Source organism: Gymnoscopelus braueri (assembly GCF_963280865.1).
Source record: "Gymnoscopelus braueri genome assembly, chromosome: 20".
In the NCBI taxonomy this organism is placed as follows: domain Eukaryota; kingdom Metazoa; phylum Chordata; class Actinopteri; order Myctophiformes; family Myctophidae; genus Gymnoscopelus; species Gymnoscopelus braueri.
In genome coordinates this window covers 11,273,921-11,292,373 of record NC_137622.1, presented here as the reverse complement: position 1 = coordinate 11,292,373, position 18,453 = coordinate 11,273,921, and the positions used below count along the sequence as shown (strand labels likewise).

At 44.5% G+C, this 18,453-nt stretch overlaps 1 protein-coding gene across 2 annotated transcripts; it reads left to right on the top strand.

The window, feature by feature from the left end:
* Window positions 1-500: 500 nt before the first annotated feature.
* efemp2a (EGF containing fibulin extracellular matrix protein 2a) lies at window positions 501-14,723 on the top strand. 2 transcript variants are annotated; one of them, XM_080415350.1, is made up of 11 exons: window positions 501-685; window positions 5,256-5,534; window positions 6,205-6,253; window positions 6,993-7,190; window positions 8,341-8,463; window positions 9,363-9,479; window positions 9,855-9,974; window positions 11,110-11,229; window positions 11,498-11,624; window positions 13,034-13,229; window positions 13,470-14,723. In XM_080415350.1, the coding sequence occupies exons 2-11, from the start codon at window positions 5,433-5,435 to the stop codon at window positions 13,632-13,634; spliced, it is 1,317 nt and encodes a 438-aa protein (XP_080271476.1). In that variant the 5' UTR covers window positions 501-685; window positions 5,256-5,432; the 3' UTR covers window positions 13,635-14,723. The 2 variants fall into 2 exon arrangements, with proteins under 2 accessions (XP_080271476.1, XP_080271477.1); XM_080415351.1 differs by lacking the exon at window positions 501-685 and adding an exon at window positions 3,084-3,206.
* Window positions 14,724-18,453: the final 3,730 nt, after the last annotated feature.

Genomic DNA, 18,453 nt, shown 5'->3' with positions numbered 1-18,453 from the left:
CACACACACACGCGTGCACACACTAAAAAGACAGAACGATCGAGGGGGGTCAGGAATAGATAGATGGGGGGTAAATGGAGAAAGGCAGCAGGGGGTGAGGGAGGGCTCAGGGCTCTCGAGGGGGGGGCATTTTAAATGAAAACAGGTGTGTTGTGTGACCAGTGGGCAAGGAGGACGGGGGCAGCCGGGGTTTGGGGGTGGGCGATTCCGGGGGGGGTGGTGGAGTGTGTGTGAATCTGTGTGAGTTGTTGTTCTGCCTGCGATTTGGACAGATTTGGAATTTTGGAATTTGGGCCGCAGACCAGGAATTTGCATCCTGGGGGGTCAGAGAGAGAGAGAGGCGGGGGGTGGCGTAGGGGTTTGGGGGGGTGGAGAGTAGAAAGATGGCAGCGCAGGGGGCCAGAGGGGGGGTAAGGAATGGGCTGTCCCTCTTCTCCTCCCTCTCTCTTTTTCCTTCTGTCTTTTTCTCTCTCTCTCTTTCTCTCCCTCCCTCACATGCGTTCAGCTTCTCCAGCTGTCGGTCTCTCTTCTCTCTCTCTCTCTTTCTCTCTCAGGGTCACAGAGGCAGCAGGAACACTCTCCCGACACACCAGGGACCCGACGCAACACGCAGAGAGAGGACGCAACAGACCTCGTTGGACAGAAGCAGGACAGAAGACTGGAACCTGAGGACAGAGGCTTGTCTGTGAGTTTGTGTGTGTGTGTTTGTGTGTGTGTGTGCGCGCGCGTGTGCAATCGATCATTTGACATATTTTTCTGCTATATGTAAGAACGGGGGGAGAATGTTTGTGGAAATCAAAGGGTGGGTGAATGAATTATTTTGGCGAGTGACTGTCACCAACCAGGAGAGGAAGAGGAGTCTTTCATTCACTTTTCACTCACGGTACTGGAGGCCTTACACGTCACACAGCTCCACTGCTCTGCTCTCCTCTGCTCTGGTCTATGTGTGTGTGTGTGTGTGTTTTAGTTGTGTCATGTGTTTCGGTGTGAGTAAGGCAGTGAGGGGGGGACACGGTGAGTAAGAATGAGTAGGTGTGTGTTATTGTGTATTGCAAAATTACCTCCCCAGCTACAGCATATAAGGTTTCACAACAACTGACATCTGTGTCACAATCAGAGTTTACTCATACCTCCCGCGGACCATGGACCATGCTTTTAGCAAAGAATCTTATTTTCTGTGGACCCCCTTTGCATGAAATGCTGTCCAACACAAATTGTGGTAGCAGTTATCTCGTTATCTCTGTCACATTGAAACTTGATTGGTTGGTTGGTGTCACAAGGGGTCAATAAACACCCAATCATGTGAAGTTTAGATGTTTTGTTTCAATTGAACCAGGCTGGAATTAACACCAAAGGCCTGATGGCCCACTAACATCTGTAGCACTGGAGTGTGTGTAGGCTTTTTTTAAGCCTTTATTAGAGAGAGTAGAGGGAGTGACATGCAGCAATGGTCCGGCAATGGTCCGAACCGGGGACTCGCTGTCAGGCATTTGAGCCCCACGTGATACATGCCATAACCACTCGGTTATTGAGTCGCTGTGTGTGTAGGCTTAAGTATTTATCAGGTGCTAGTAATTTGGCTAGTAAAGAAGTGCCACATTCAAAATATGCAAATTGAAAATACAATTTCAAGAATGTTTCACAGACCCCAGGGGGGTCTTAGGACCCCAGTTTGAGAATCACTGAGCTAAGGCACTTATCTGTCTGACTGAGCGAGCGAGCCATGTGGCCACATCAAACAGGAGGAGCAGGTGCCATCATGCTAAGCTACGCGTGCGATCCCACTCTCACCGACAGAAACATACACAACATACTGTAGGTAACACTGCCTTGCGACAATCCACAGCAAGGCGTCAATTCATGTACTACATATACTTTAAAGTGCTGCTATAGCCTTTGACAGGTCCTTCTGGCGTGATTCAGTAGGGGTCAGAGAGGGACGGCGAGGAGAGTCGTGTCTCAGAACAAGCCCTCCCTGCTGACCCCAGTCCATCATCCTTTGCCAGATCCTACGTGTCATATATACCAATATATCAGTGCATTTTCTGCCACTGCCAGCGAGACAAAGCACAGAGCAGGAGAAAAACAGCTCTGAAGGGAGCCATTATGTTACAGTGTGGTTTTGGGAGCAATTTCTCCCGTAGGCGCCTATCCATCACTGAATATAATATAAAAATACATATTTATCCCACAGCGGTAGCAATGCTGACTGAGATGAAAGGCTTCTGGCCTTGGGTTTGCAGCCTGCGTGGGGGCCACGTGTTGTAGAACCGCGCTGAAGAGATGCTCCACGCACCGCCAAGCAGAACAGAGCAATATATACACTACAACACATGACCTGTCTTTTAGCCTGCTCTCTCTGTGTGTGTATTTTTATTAACGTGTGTGTGTGTGCGTGTGTGTGTGTGTGGTCTTCTTGACTGTTTTTCCTGGTCCCCAAGAGGTGACCTTTATGAGCCTGCAGATATTTTGCTCGTTAAATTCGGCTGACCGTGAACTTAAGCGGAGGTAAGCCTTTTCTGTTGCAGATGCTACTGAGAGGCTGTGAACAATGATCCACCAAACGTGTTATAAACAATATGAAATAATAATGTTGAGGTATGATAGCTGATGCAGTAACACCAAAAGTCTTGGAAGAAAGCGTTGAAGAGAACACTGCCCAGTGTTGAGGAAGAACTACAATCCAGTAGTCCAATAATATTCTCTGCCTCAGTGGTCACTAAAAGGACACTGGTTGAACTTCTGCACTGCTGCAGCCCTCTGGGCGTTGACCTACGCCACGCAGTGAGATGAGAGGTTGGGTGACCGGCAAAGGGTTGGTTTGGCACCAACTGTCCTCCCGGGTGAACCCCGGGTGGGGGATCCCCAGAAAACTTGACACGCTGGGAACGGATGCCACGGCAGGGCATCCCAGCTGGACCCTGCAGCCCACATCCTCGCCACGGGAATTCCAGAGGTCCACCGACACTTGGATTCGTGCACAGGCAGGGCAGCTCCCATGTCTCCCCTCTCGCAGCGGTCAGGGCCCAGACAGTGACTGGACCCTGGACTGGCGGTCAGTTTGTTTTCGGGTGGTTTTGGGTCACATTTTTGCCGGCTGTAAGTTGACCACAGTGCCAGTTCGGACACTGGAGTAGCAGCGTATTGTGGCTATACGTATATCTGACTGCCAGGCAGGGGGATGAGTTACCATCAGCGCTGTTGGGGTGAGGATGTGTTTTTCTGCCTTTCCCAACACAGAGATCATGAAGTGGTTGCGTGATGTCAGATGTCAAATGTTTGTCTGCAAACATCGCTCTGTGGTTTTGTGTTTGTCTCGAGCATCGAGGTAACAACAATATGCAATCCGCTCAATGTGGCCTGTGTGTGTGTGTGTGTGTGTGTGTGTGTGTGTGTGTGTGTGTGTGTGTGTGTGTGTGTGTGTGTGTGTGTGTGTGTGTGTGTGTGTGTGTGTGTGTGTGTGTGTGTGTGTGTGTGTGTGTGTGTGTGTGTGTGTGTGTGTGTGTGTGTGTGTGTGCATACGCACGTAGACACGTCAGCCAGACAATGATTATACGTTTCGTTTTCATATATTTTGACTGGAGCTGACTGGCTCTGCAAACAACGGCTGTTAAGAGAATGTTTTATTATTGTTTCATTTGGCCTGTTTTCTGCAGTTGTGGGGGTGGGGGGGCTGGTTGGAGAGGCTGGGGTAGAACATTTGTCTACATCCAGGCTCTGCTTAAACAGTCGTGATCTCTTTCCAGGAAGATTATGAAAGATGTCTGCAGACATGAGTACAGGCACACTGGGAGCGGAGCCCAGAGCGTGTTACTGCTCAAAGACCATAATGCCTCCCCCATACTCTACTAAATAACACAGCATGACTAAGACAAATGCTGTGTTACCCAGAAACACAATAGCAGCCTCCAAAAAGGAGATTCCCTTCCACGAGGACAAATGAAAACAATAGGGGTTTGTTCTAAGATGTTGAAGTGTCGGCACTGTTGACACCGAGTCGGTGTGCTGTAAAGTAGGCAGATAATTGCCCAAGACGTGTGCGCTGCAACAGGCTGTGACACAGTACAAGCAGCCTCCAGAGTCAGCTTCCAGCAACACTTGAGAGACTTGTAAGAAGTACTCAGATCCTTCTTACTTAAGTAAAAGTACCAATACAACTATGTAAAGCTACTAACCATTTAATTAAAAGTACATACATATAGAAATTTGTATTAAAAGTTAAAGTACTCTGACTGATATATTATTTATTATATATGACATTATATTATGAATACTGGAACGTCAGCCTGTAAGCAGCATGGTGCTGTTGAGCTGCTGAATGTGGAGCTTGTTTGGTTTGGTTCGCCCCCTAGGTTGGTTCCCAACTTAGGGGGCGGGCTCCTTCAAAGAGTCAGGCGTTGTGAGATGATTAAACAAAGTTCTGATACACAAATCTGTTTTCAGCTTTTTGGAATCGTTAGTGAGAAAATCGATAATTTAATAATTTAAACATTTATTGAAATGACAGTTTGTTTGGAGAGAGAAAATCTGAGCTGTCACCAACTCAGACATCTGAAATGTGACCCCGACTGCACTGCTTTTTGTCAAAAGCCAAAAAGGTTGGAAATCGCAGGATTAATCCCTAACAATTGTTGTATCTTAAAAGCTTGTTAAATGTTCAAGTAAAGTACAGATACCTCAAAAATGTACTTAAGTACAGTACTTGAGTAAATGTACTTAGTTACTTTCCACCACTGCTTTCATTCCAGAGAGCTGCAGCGTGCCAGACTGCGGACACAGAGGTGGTTGTGTGCGACCAGCTAACATGAAAGTATTTCTGTGCTGTTGACTCTGTTATTTTCAGCTGAAGGATATAGAGTACGTCATTATATTTACATTTTCACCTGCAGGGACAATTCATGCGTTCATTTTTGCTTGCATTAAGGGAGAAGTTGTTTTAGCTGACAAATAGCTACTGTATGTGTTCTGACTGAACTGAAGAGTTGATTTATCCACTTCAATTAAAGGAACAACACAGGCAGACACGCACGCGTGCGCGCACACACACTCACACACACACACACACACACACACACACACACACACACACACACACACACACACACACACACACACACACACACACACACACACACACACACACACACACACACACACACACACACACAAACCCTGAAGAGCACTTGTGTTTGTCCCCAAACTTCTAACGCCTACCTCTCTCTCTCTCTCCCTCTGTCTCTCTCCCTCTCTCTCAGGTATTCCACTGTGAAGCCAACCTCCTTCTCTCATCCCCATCCATTACCTGTGCCGGGCCGGTTGTCTGTGTGTTTGTGTGCCTGTTTGTGTGTGTGTGTGTGTGTGTGTGAGTGTGCGCTTGACAGTGTGTGTTTGTGTGTTTACCTGCACCTTCTCCCGCCAGCCAGTGCCTGAGCATGCAGGGCATTAGTGTGTCAGTCTTGTGTGTGTGCGCGTGCGTGTCCGTGCTTCTCCACAGTGTTATTTCACAGCCGCCCACTGAAAGTGACACTTACACGGTAAGGATGGATGAAGGTCTCTCTCTCAATCTGTCTCTCTTTTCTCTGCATCCTCTCTGTTAGCCGGTATCACTGTTTTCCAGGCCTCTCTCCAAATCTGAACCTCTGCTCCCTTATCTTCTCTTATGTTCTTGTTCTGGACATGTTGCCATGGTAATATTTTATTGCGGTGGTAGCAGATAGTTTCACGTCCACATCTGTCTCTGTTTTTTATTTGGTGGGAGCTATTTTTTGGGGGGGTTTAGAATCTTTCTACCTGGGTAATTCATTACTGTTCTGACAACTCCGTTCTTTATTCTACGCTATTGTCCGTAAGAGCATTTCCAACCGTACACCAAATGTATAAAGTTTATGCATTTTGAATACGTATCTCCATATTTCACCTTTTAATTTTTTTTTATTGTAGCCTACATTAACACCTTGCTTCAAACAAGAGTGTTGTACAAAAGTTGTGAAAATAGCAGATCTACAAGCTCACAACGAGACGCGATGTGAGCTTATAGATCGGCTATTTTCACTATTTTGATTTTTTTTAATTTATTTATAATAATAAAAAAGTAACGGTTTGGACATACAAGGTGTCTACCCGACAGCGACGATATGTAACTATAACACTCTTTCTAAATGAATCTCTCTCTCTCTCTCTCTCTCTTTCTCTCTCTCTGTGTAGGAATGTACAGATGGGTATCAATGGGATTCTCACACTCAGCATTGTAAAGGTGCGCAGAACACCCCATTTAATCATTTCCCCTTCATGCACACAGACAAATGCAGACATACATTTAGTCCAACAAGCGGCATGGCTCTAAGGCATGCCGCATGGCTCAAGGCCGTCTGCCAGTACAACAATTTGGTCCCAAACAATACACACAGTATCTCAAAAACTATCACTGGATTATCATGAAATTAGCTGTTTACCTTCATTAGGCGATGGCCCCTAATGATTTTGGTGACCCCACAGCCTTTCCTGGCTTCCCTTAGGCCAGTATTTCCACTTGCATACAAGATATATCAAAAATTGAAATAGGCAGATGATTGCCATGAAACTTGCTGAGTGCACGTGGTGGATGAACCCTAATAATTTGAGGGACCCCATGACCTTTCATCTAATGCTTCCTTCAGTAATGATACAATATATGACCCACCCCCCCCCCCAACCACCAAATTCTGCCATGATTAATAATTCTTAAGTTTTTTCTTTTCTTTTTTCTATGCCAATGTTGGTCGGTTCAAACCACTTTGGTCCTGTTGGGTGTAAGTAGCAACAGAGCCTCTAGGGGCTGCTATTGGAGCTTTCAGACCCTCAGTCTTGTTATATTTAAAAGTAAAATAATAACTTACTTACTGTACAACAATAGCTTACCTAATTTCAACCTCGTTGCACGACCCTAACACCTAAAAAAAAAATGTTTTAATAATGGCAGACAATAATGGCTACTTTCCTGTCTTTTCTGTCAGACATAAATGAGTGTGAGACCATCGCAGACGCCTGCAAAGGGGAGATGAAATGTTTCAACCACTATGGAGGTTACCTGTGCCTCCCACGTTCTGCCTCCGTCATCCCTGCTCCAGAGTCTCCCAGCACCCCGACCGCCGTCCACGAGCCCTTCAACCCTTGTCCTGTGGGCTACGAACCCCAGGGAGACAGCTGTGTGGGTGGGTACAGTATCTGTCAGGTGTAGAAGTAGAGGAGTCTGTTTAGGCCAAATTTACACTTAACCACATTAACCCTGGCATCCAAAATTTTGGGCATGTCATTAAAGGCTAACATTTTCCAATACATTCTAAACATATCAATTATTATTATGACATTTTTCTTATAGTGAAAACTATCTGCAAGCTCACAACAAGTCGCGATGGGATGTGTTTTTGCTATTTGTTGCACTACAAAGTATATAGATGTATATATGGCTTAAGTGTCTGTCAAATAATTGTTGTGGAGTAAAAAAGAGATGTAGTAGAGTAGTTTATAAAAATAAAAGTACAGTAACAGTACCTCACAAATGTACTTAGTACAGTACTTAAATATTGCAGTAATTGTTACTTTCCGCCACTGGGTGGGTGTCTGTTAGAGGTGAGGGATGGAGTGGGGGAGGAGAGTTGGGGGCTGGAGGTGAACAGGTGGCCACAGGATGAGTGGGCTGTGTGTGTGTGTGTGTGTGTGTGTGTGTGTGTGTGTGTGTGTGTGTGTGTGTGTGTGTGTGTGTGTGTGTGTGTGTGTGTGTGTGTGTGTGTGTGTGTGTGTGTGTGTGTGTGTGTGTGTGTGTGTGTGTGTGTGTGTGTGTGTGTGTGTGTGTGTGTGTGTGTGTGTGTGTGTGTGTGTGTGTGTGTGTGTGTGTGTGTGTGTGTGTGTGTGTGTGTGCGTGCGTGCGTGCGTGCGTGCGTGCGTGCGTGCGTGCGTGCGTGCGTGCGTGCGTGCGTGTGTTATGTATTGCAGAAGAGCATAGATTTTAAGGGACAGGTGGCCACAGCAGGTGTTTGGCCTGTGGGCCGGCTGCTGGTGTGAGCTGTGTGGGTGTATATGTGCGTCTGCAGACAGACACACTGTTGGAATTCAGAGATTTCACACGCTGCTGTGCTTTATCAGCTGGTCTGGCACTGAGAAGAGCTACTTGTGCTGGGAGGTGTTGATTTGGAACGCGTGACACAGCGAGAATGACTCAACATTATGGGACATTCTCAGCTGCCGACCGCAAATCAAAGGGCATGTAGCGCTTAGTGCTCTGGTCGTGGTTATGATGACGCTGAATTCTGTCGCGCTAATTGCAATCTGTCTGTGGTGTGTTGTGGCCGCGGTGTCGCACAGATGTGGACGAGTGTGAACGAGATGACCACGACTGTCAGCCCAGCCAGCAGTGCATCAACACGCCCGGAGCCTTCACCTGCCAGTGTCCCGTCGGTTACCGCAAGGTTGGCACCGAGTGCATCGGTATGTTCATCTCCTTCATCTGCCCTCTACTTAAAGCCGTGGTTCTCAAACCTTTCATGTCAAGGACCCCCAAATGAATATGTATTTGGCCACAGACCCCCCATCTGAAAATGTTTTGTGCCAGGGATCCCATACAAGATTTGTGTTGTTCAATGTTAAATTGGTTTTGATGCTATGTTAACTCTTAACTAATAATTTAGCTGGGGACCCCCTGGAACCTCCTCAAGGACCGCGAGGGGTCCCCGTCCCCGGATCCCACTTTGACAAGCACTGACTTAAAGGACCAGTTTAATTTAGACTTTTCACCAATAACAGGGATGGACTTTATCTTCAACAAGATTGTACATTTCTAAATGTCATTCACTGCCAATCATGTTGAAGCAGTGTGGAAAAACACTACAAAACGTTAAAGTTGCCAGGTATAGGTCATTCACTCTTTTGAAAACCACTATGCCATTTATTTGATCTAAAATTACTTTATTGCTCTGTTGAGCTGGATTTGAGAAATAGTTCCTTACAAGTGCTGCATCTAGAACTAAAATTTTAGCTTGAAAATGCTTTGTTTTAGCGGATGACGAAAACCTTACAGGTACATTCTGTAACATTTACTGAATTTGGACAAAACGTAAACCATCATGATATCAAAAAAATAATGCAATTTGGGGTAAAAGGTTTGAGGTTTACATAAACTCTGTGAGAAAATGTTGACAGTGGACAATGGCATGTAGTGACACTGGTATGATCCACTGGTATGGCTGACTCATGGTGTCTATGAAAGATGCATCACTATGAAATGCCAGATGGAACTTAGTCACGAAACTAATGAAAGGACGATGCTAACTTTGTGCCGTGTCTCTGTCTGGCTCTTTGTGTGTCTCTGTCTTTTGTCTCTCTCAAAGACATTGATGAGTGCAGGTATCGGTACTGTCAGCATCGCTGTGTCAATGTTCCCGGTTCCTTCTCCTGCCAGTGTGAGCCCGGCTTCCAGCTGGCAGGAAATAACCGCTCCTGCATCGGTGAGTTACACAATCCTGCTGTTGAACAGAATAACATAAAGCACACCTTGTGTACTTGGAAAATAATTAAAATATGAATCATCTTTCCACATCCAAGGAAATGTGGTGATTTTCTTGGTTTCTCTTGTGTTTTATATTAGTTTTGTTTTTTGTAAAAACTTTATACAGGCATGGTTCACACAAATACAACACAATATATACAAAGCAATGTAAGAAATATACAAATATACTGTACATCTAATGGGTAAATATTACAATATAAAAATCTGATGATAATTGGTACGTAGTATGTACTTACTGCTGAGTTGTTAAGGAGAATAAATGTGGTTATGTGCAGCCTTCATCACCCCACACGAATTCCCCTCCATCTTTCAGATGTGAATGAATGTGAGATGGGAGCGCCCTGTTCTCAGCGTTGTTACAACACATATGGCACCTTCCTCTGTCGATGTGACCAGGGCTATGAGCTGGGCCCAGATGGCTTCGCCTGCAATGGTAGGACTTTATGACTATACTGCATCTGCCAACTTTAAGGACGCCGCTGGTGCTTTTTCTTTTTTAACTTGGTTCCATAAATGTAATAATCCATCACTGTCAAAAAAACAACAAAACAATACTTTATAATGGCAAAAAAAAGACAAATATAGCTCCACATTAAAGTAGAAATGTGACTCTGTGTTCTCAGACTAGCATCACGCTGCATATTCAATAGTTGCCATAGTAACAAACACAAACATTCATATTTTTTCTTTAGTTGTCTGCCAGGTTCTCATGATCTGATCCTCCATAGATGGCTGGAACATTTTCTGAGCTCTATGGATGTGACCTTAGACTTCTTTAATTAATATTAGTTGTTTGTAATTCAAGCACATCTGCTAAATGACTACAATGTAAACATAAAATAGAATGTAATCTACCGGAATCAAGAAATATTTTCTTCAGAATCAGAATGATTTTTGCTGTACGAGTGACTGCTACAGGTTGGCAATGGTGCTTGTTCAGTAGGGGCTGAACTGAGAGGAGTAGCGTGTCCCTCCACATGCGTTTCTTCCTCCCAATGAAACTCCTCACTGTCAGGTGAAAAGAAGCGTCTGGCAACTCGTGTATCGGAGGAGATACATGCTCGTCTACACCCTCCATAACAAACCAACCAGTAGGGGTCAGCAGTGACAAGGGACTTGGGCTAAAGGAAAAAGGATTAAAAAAGAATTGGGGGGAAAATTATAAACAGACAGACAGACAGACAGACAGACAGACAGACAGACAGACAGACAATATAGAGGCTGTGCTATAGGTAAATAAATATGAATTAATGCACTTGTTTATATTATGTACACTGGAGGTAATAGTAGTAAAAACATGATGTGATAAACGTTTTTCCATTACTGCTTCAAATGGAATATACCCAAATGGGACCCCCCTCTCTTACTTGGGTCCATTTCACAACCTCAGAGATAAATTAACATTGAGGATTTTACTGTGCCTTTGGTAGTGCAGGCACATTAGTGCATTTGGGTGTGTGCCATCATGTGTGTGTGTGTGCGTGCGTGCGTGTGGGGCGCGTGCATGTGTGCGCGCGTGTGTAATGCTGTGTTTGTGAGTAATGCTGGGTTCTCCCATGTCTCCACAGACATAGACGAGTGCAGCTATTCCAGTTATCTCTGCCAGTACCAGTGTGTGAACGAACCAGGGAGGTTTTCCTGTGTGTGTCCGGAGGGATATCAACTGTTGGGCACCAGACTGTGCCAAGGTAAGAACAACGTATTCAGTCTGGACTTAAACAACCATGACTCTATTATGCGAGTGCTGGCGATTCTTCTGTTTCGAAATGAATTATTCCAAGCCGTGCACCTGGTAAAGTAATTACTTGTCAGAACCTTGAGTCATGCTCGCACCCTCTTAACTTAAAACAGCCATGAACCATGCTACACGTTTACAGCACATGTCTATATTGTTGTTTGAGTCCTCTCACCTCACCTCACCTCACCTCCCCTCCATTCTCTCCCCTCCTTTTCCAGATATAAACGAGTGTGAGACAGGAGAGCATCAGTGCACAGAGTCTCAGAACTGTGTGAATATCCATGGACGCTATCAGTGTGTGGAAACCAACCGCTGTCAGGAGCCATATGTGCAAGTGTCTGATAAGTGAGTCATTAGAACGTGTGTAACCTACTTGGGCTTTGTTCAGACTGCAGAGCGTTGTGGGCTTGTAGATCAGCTATTTTCGTCTTCTTTAGAAATCAGATTTGTATTGCATTTCAAACCACCTAAGTGGTTCAAATCTGATTTCCATGTGTTTTTTTATTTGCCGTTCTGACTTGATAAAACCAATTTGGATAGGCCTAACATCGGATTTGGGCTTCCAGTCTGAACATAGCCATGCTTTCTGTTTTTCCCCTCTGTCCACCCTCCCAACCCCCAGTCCCCCAAACATACACACACTCAAACACCTTTAAGCCATTACAAAAATATGTGCTGGCCCTCATCTCAAAATATAATGGTCCCTGTATGGAGCGTGGCTCGCATCGCTAGATTACTCCCATTACTTTTTCCATATATCTGTCCAACTTCATGACCTTCTCTGTTGAACGTGTTCCAGTACAATTAGAAAACTATTAGGATGGTGAAACAAGTGTTGATTGGTAGCAGGTGTGGGGAGTTGTTAATACTTCAAAGCTGCTTTTGTAGTATAAATGTGTTTTAGAAAAACAGATGGGAAAATGGCTACTGTTCAAATATCATTTTAGTTTAGCTTTTAGGACAGTTCTACTTCCCCTTTAAATCACACTGCACCCCCTGTTGGCTGAATTATGAACTACTGGAATGTACTAATCACTGAAGGCTCATCTTTAATACAGGCTACGTTGACCTTTATTTATCAGGTATTTAGGATAAAAGTGGTTATTTATTGATCCAGTGTTCCTACAAAAGGGTGTTTCAACTATATTGAGGTTGAATCTAAAAACAAAAGGTGATTTTGACTTTGCTTTCATGTGGAATAGTTTCAACCCGAACAATATATTTATAGCCATGTTGAACTTTGGTAGAATCTTGGGTTGTATACCCACTTGGGCACACTGTAAGTCTACATTGATATTATCGTATCTGTTGCGTCCAGTGGTGGACAAAGTATACTCAAGTAAATACTCATATTCAAAAGTACGAATTATGAATTAAATTGTCAAAAATTGTCAGAAGTTTTCAAAAAATGTGAAAATAGCATATCTACTAGCTCATGCACAACACTGATTATCGATCATCTTTATCTGTTGCTTCCAGAAGCAGTGAGTCCATTCACTCTTATTGTATGGCAAAAAGGTGTCAAAAATAGACGTTTACTCAATAAAGCAAAGGATATTTTCTGGTATTTTCTGTTTATCAGAGAGCTGGAGGGACGGGTCCTATAACAGTATAGGACTCTGCAGCTTATTCAATAAAAATATCCTATATATCCTATATACTGAAGTTGATATGTAAAAATAGGTTTTACTAAAATCATAATGCATTTGATCTGCAACTTGTCTAAAACTCTCTTCTCCTCCGCATGTGTCTAGCCGCTGTGTGTGTCCTGTGAACAAGCCTGACTGTCGAGACCTGCCTTTCTCCATCGTCCATCGCTACATGAGCATCACCTCCGAGCGCTCCGTCCCCTCAGACATCTTCCAGATCCAGGCCACCAGCGTGTCCCCAGGGGCCTACAACACCTTCCGCATCCGCTCTGGAGACGACAGCGGAGATTTCTACATCAGGGTGAGCGAATGATGTGATGATAACTACGATTTTGGAAGGGAACAGAAGCAGTTGGGGTGAAAGCCTAAACACTGTACATTTGAGTAAATGGTAGCTCCTACTTCATGTCGATACACTACGTACTGGTGTAAATAGTAGTAGTGACAACAAACATAACTAGCTTTTCATATGTAGAAATATGAATAAATAAATGAATGAATAAATAAATAATAACCCTCCTGTCGTCTCACCTCCTGACAGCAAATCAACAACATCAGTGCGATGCTGGTTTTGGCCCGTGCTGTGACAGGACCTACAGAGTACACACTGGATCTGGAGATGGTGTCCATCAACCCCCTGCTGAGCAGCTACCAGACAAGCTCCGCCCTCAGGCTCTCCATCTACGTTGGCCCCTACGCCTTCTAGAACATCCCTGGGCTTTCAGAGAGAGAGAGAGAGAGAGAGAGAGAGAGAGAGAGAGAGAGAGAGAGATGGAGAGAAACACAGACATCAAAAAGAGATGACAGAAGATGTAAACCAGTGTACAAATCCAAAGAGGTCAAAGCAGTTCACCCATTATCACCAGTCATCGGATGTTGCATCTCTGCTGGTTTCTCCTACGTATTTGTCCAATGAAAAGTCATATTTCTCTGTCAGATGGTCATTTATGAGTTGTAAAGAACATACAGAGATTACACAACACAGTATAGGACTGGAAGCCTGCCAGTACTGATTCACTTATAACTAGTAGTCTTAAATGATTCACTGATAACCAGCATTCTTAAAAGATTCACTGATAACTCACAGTCTTAAGTGATTAGTCTTAAGTGATTCACTGATAACTTACAGTCTTCAGTGATTCACTGATAACTCGCTGTGTTTAAGCGATTCACTGATAACTAGCAGTGTTTTTAACCTGTCCCTCTGCTGTCGTCCCTATTTCTTAAGATCCCGTTCTAAACTGCTCATGGTTGAGATTATGTTTTACTGTATATCTGTCTGACAACATTGTTCTGTGGTCAATATGCTACACTTTTAAAAGCTATACCTTTCTAATGGATTCTATGCTGAAGAACTTTCTTCGCTTCACTGTTTTTATCGCGCAATACAGCCTGGTGATAAAACGTTTTCTTTTTTGTGTTTTTGTTTTGTTTTGTATGTGTTTTCTTTTTTCTTTTTTTTAATTATCACCCAGCTGTGTTAGGTGATAAAACATAATTATTTAAAAAATGTGCAGAGTCAACATGTTTTCTACCACTGTCACCTTAAGAAATGGTGACAGTGGCTGCCATCTGTTTTCACTATTTTACACCATTTATCTAGAGGCCAGTCTCCTGTCTTGTTGATTGACATGACTCAGTAACCACTCAGATCAGACCTCAGCCTTCAGGCTCCTCCCACTTCCTTCACAGCCACCCTAAGCTCAAGCACCTCCCGCTCACCGAAGTTTGTCAGCATTATTGAACATGTTGTACTTGTTTTGTCCAAGATTTGAACCAAAATAAAACAATATACCTTTTCGTCTTGTCCACTGCGGCTCTTTCTTCTAAATTCACTGTGTCTGAATTACAGTTACATTTTAAATAACAATGCAAACATAAATATCAAAAACAAATATCAAATATACATAAGACATTTTTTTTTTGTCCTTATGGTTTAGTCCAATTTAAAAGGGATACTATTAGCTGCGTCAGACAGTGTGAGCAGATCGTGGCTGAGGTAGTGGCTACACACCACTTGCCATATAATTATGTCCTGGAGGGAGAGAAGCTCAGTAGCTCACCTCTGACAATGTGCTGGGCCATCTGCACCACTGGCTGTAGCTCTCTACGATCGAAGGGGGCGGAGTTCCCATACCAGGCGGTGATACAGATCATAGGGATGCTCTTAATTGTGCTGCTGTAGAACGCTCCTGAGGATGTGGGGGCTCATGCTGAATTTCTTCAACTGCTCCTGGCCCATGTGATGCCTTCAAGTTCTGAGATATGTAGGAACTTGGAGTCACTGAACCTCTCAACTGTAATACTGTTGGTAGGGGCATTCTCTCTTCTTTCATTCCTGTAGTCTACGATCAGCTCTTTGGTCATCTTAACCTTGAGGGCAAGCAAGGTTGTTCTCATGACACCACTGTCAGTGAGCCCTGAAGGCTGTAAAGTTGTCGTTGACGATCAGGCACATCACCGTCAACGTACTTGATGTTGGAGCTGTGCATGGCCACACAGCCGAGTGTGTACAGGGAGTAGAGGAGCTGGCTCAGCATGCAGCCCTGAGGGACTCCCATGTTGAGGGTCAGTTTGGTTCTGCTGCCCATTCTCACTACCTGGCAACGGCCCGACAGAAAGTCCAGTATCCAGCCGCACATGGTCTGGTGCACAGCAGTTTACTCTCCTCCAAGTGGAAAATGGGGCTGTATGAAGAGCCGTGGCAGTTGCATCCTCAGTAATATATTTTGACGATATGCAAATTGCGAGGCAGGTAACATGGAACAAATGAAGTCCCTCACCAACCTCTCAAAGCATTCACTGTCAATTGAGGCGAGGGCGACAGGTGTTCCCAGTCGTTCAGACATGTTAACCTTGGGGTGCTTGGGGACACGCACAATGGTGGATATCTTGGAGCTTGCACAAACAGCCTGGGAGAGAGAGGTCAAATCAGCAAACACACCCACCAGCTGGTCCGTGCATTCTCTGAGGACAGGGCCAACGATGCTGTCAGGCCTGCAGCCTTATGGATGTTCACCTGCTGGAAGGCTCTGCCCACGTCAGCCACTACCCACTGAGTAACACATGGCTGAACCACAACAACAACAACAACTTCCACCCGTTCATCTCCACGTCACCATTATTCACACCGGCAGACTGTTATTTTGATAGGAAGCAATGGATGAGAGGCTGTATCCACATCCTATGATGATGATACACTTGGTGGAAGATGGGTAAAGGGAAAATAAATGGTTTTAATGGACGTGTAATCACAGCGGATGACAAAGAATCATGTTGTCTACAGACTGCCATGTGTAGTGCACAGGGTTCCAGCTCAAACAATAGCTTGTGGTTAATTTATCTGATCTTGACTGATCAGAGATTCTCCTGACCCACAAAAAAGGAGGTTAAAAAATGGGGAAAGCCCTCAGTCCACTGCTGATTGCTCCGCCCAGTCAGACATGCGCGCGCACGCGCACGCACACACACACACACACACACACACACACACACACACACACACACACACACACACACACACACACACACACACACACACACACACACACACACACACACACACACACACACACACACACACACACACACACACACACCTCCCCCCTGTCCTTACTCAGGGGTGATGAGTCACACATCGCTGTCTTACATAATCAGAGCAGATATTCTTCAGCCACAAGGGGGCAGTATGACACAGATTTCATGATGGAATAAGCCAGGAATAGAAAGGAGAAAGGACTACATAGAGAGATGGGGGAATGTTCTGGTTTTGTTAACTAATTGACTAGTGATGCTGTTTTTCCTTTTCCCACTGGACTCCTGTGGGATGACCATGCAACACAAACTTTAACATAATCTCAGACATCTTGTATACAGTAAGCATTTAGAGCCACAGTGACACTCACAACCTCACCTACAGCAGATATATACTGGGGTCCAGGCAGCATTGCATAAGCATGCACACACACACACACACACACACACACACACACACACACACACACACACACACACACACACACACACACACACACACACACACACACACACACACACACACACACACACACACACACAGCATCTTGTCAGGACTAAGAGGAGATCAGAGATGACAGGACAAGGGTGATAAAGAGAGCAGTAGGGCAGGAAGTGGTGGGGGATATACAGTATGGTGAGTGTGTGTGTGTGTGTGTGTGTGTGTGTGTGTGTGTGTGTGTGTGTGTGTGTGTGTGTGTGTGTGTGTGTGTGTGTGTGTGTGTGTGTGTGTGTGTGTGTGGTGTGTGTGTGTGTGTGTGTGTGTGTGTTTGTGTGTGTGTGTGTGTGTGTGTGTGTGTGTGTGCATTATTATACAATACTTGTGAGGGTCAAATGTCCCCACAAGTATAGTAGAATTTGAGAAATGGTTGTTTTATGGTAAAGAAATAAAGAAATAATAAAAAAAAAAGAATTTGGGGAGTTAGGCTTACAATTAGGAGTTCAAATTGGGGTGAGGGTTAGGATTAGGCATTAGGATTTAGGGGTTAGGGGTGGAAATAGCAGATCTGAAAGCTTGACAACACGTCACAGGTAAAACATTCTAAAAAAGCATAAAATCACCATCCTAAAATGCTTATGTCCCCACAATTATAGTAATTACTGTATGTATGTGTGTGTGTGTGTGTGTGTGTGCGTGTGCGTGTGTTGCGTATGTATACATTAGGGTGGAGCTGGTACTAAGTCCCCCGGCACTTCCTGTTGGAATAGAGACAAAATCATAACCCAACTGAAATAGGATTACACTGTATCAGCACAGTGGGAACAGAGAACAGTACGTGTGTAGGTGTGTGTGTGTGTGTGTGTGTGTGTGTGTGTGTGTGTGTGTGTGTGTGTGTGTGTGTGTGTGTGTGTGTGTGTGTGTGTGTGTGTGTGTGCATGTACTGTATGTATATATCTGTGTGTGTTGGTGTGTTGTGTGTGTATGTATGTCATCATTTGTTGTTGTACATTGTACACTATGTTTACATGCAGTGTATGTTGAGGGTGTCAGTGTTTATATACTGAATATGGTACTGTGTGTGCGTGTGCGTGTACGCATGCGTGCGTGTACGCATGCGTGCGTGTGTGCCCACACATGGGCATGTGGGCGCTGTGTTTGTGGTGGCAGAGGGGAGTGGAACAGTGGGTTTTTTCTGGCACCGCTGTCAGGTTGTGATGTCATTTCTGGCAAACGTTGTCCTGCAGGCCTCAGTTAGTGGGACAAGAAGCACGCACAGACAGCGGCCCAGTGCCAAGCATATCAATGTTATTTATGTCATGTACAGTTGTGTTGTGTTCTGTTGAGTGTTCTTATGTTGGGTTATTTTCATGTGTTATGTTATGTATTGTTGTTTTCATGTTCTATCAATGTTATGCGTTTTGTTATGATACTGTGTGTTTTATTGTATGTTATCCTACTACATTATGTGTTATACTGTATGTTGTGTTACATAATGTATTGTTGTCATGTGCAATGTTATGTGTTACGTATGCGTTATATCGTGTTATGT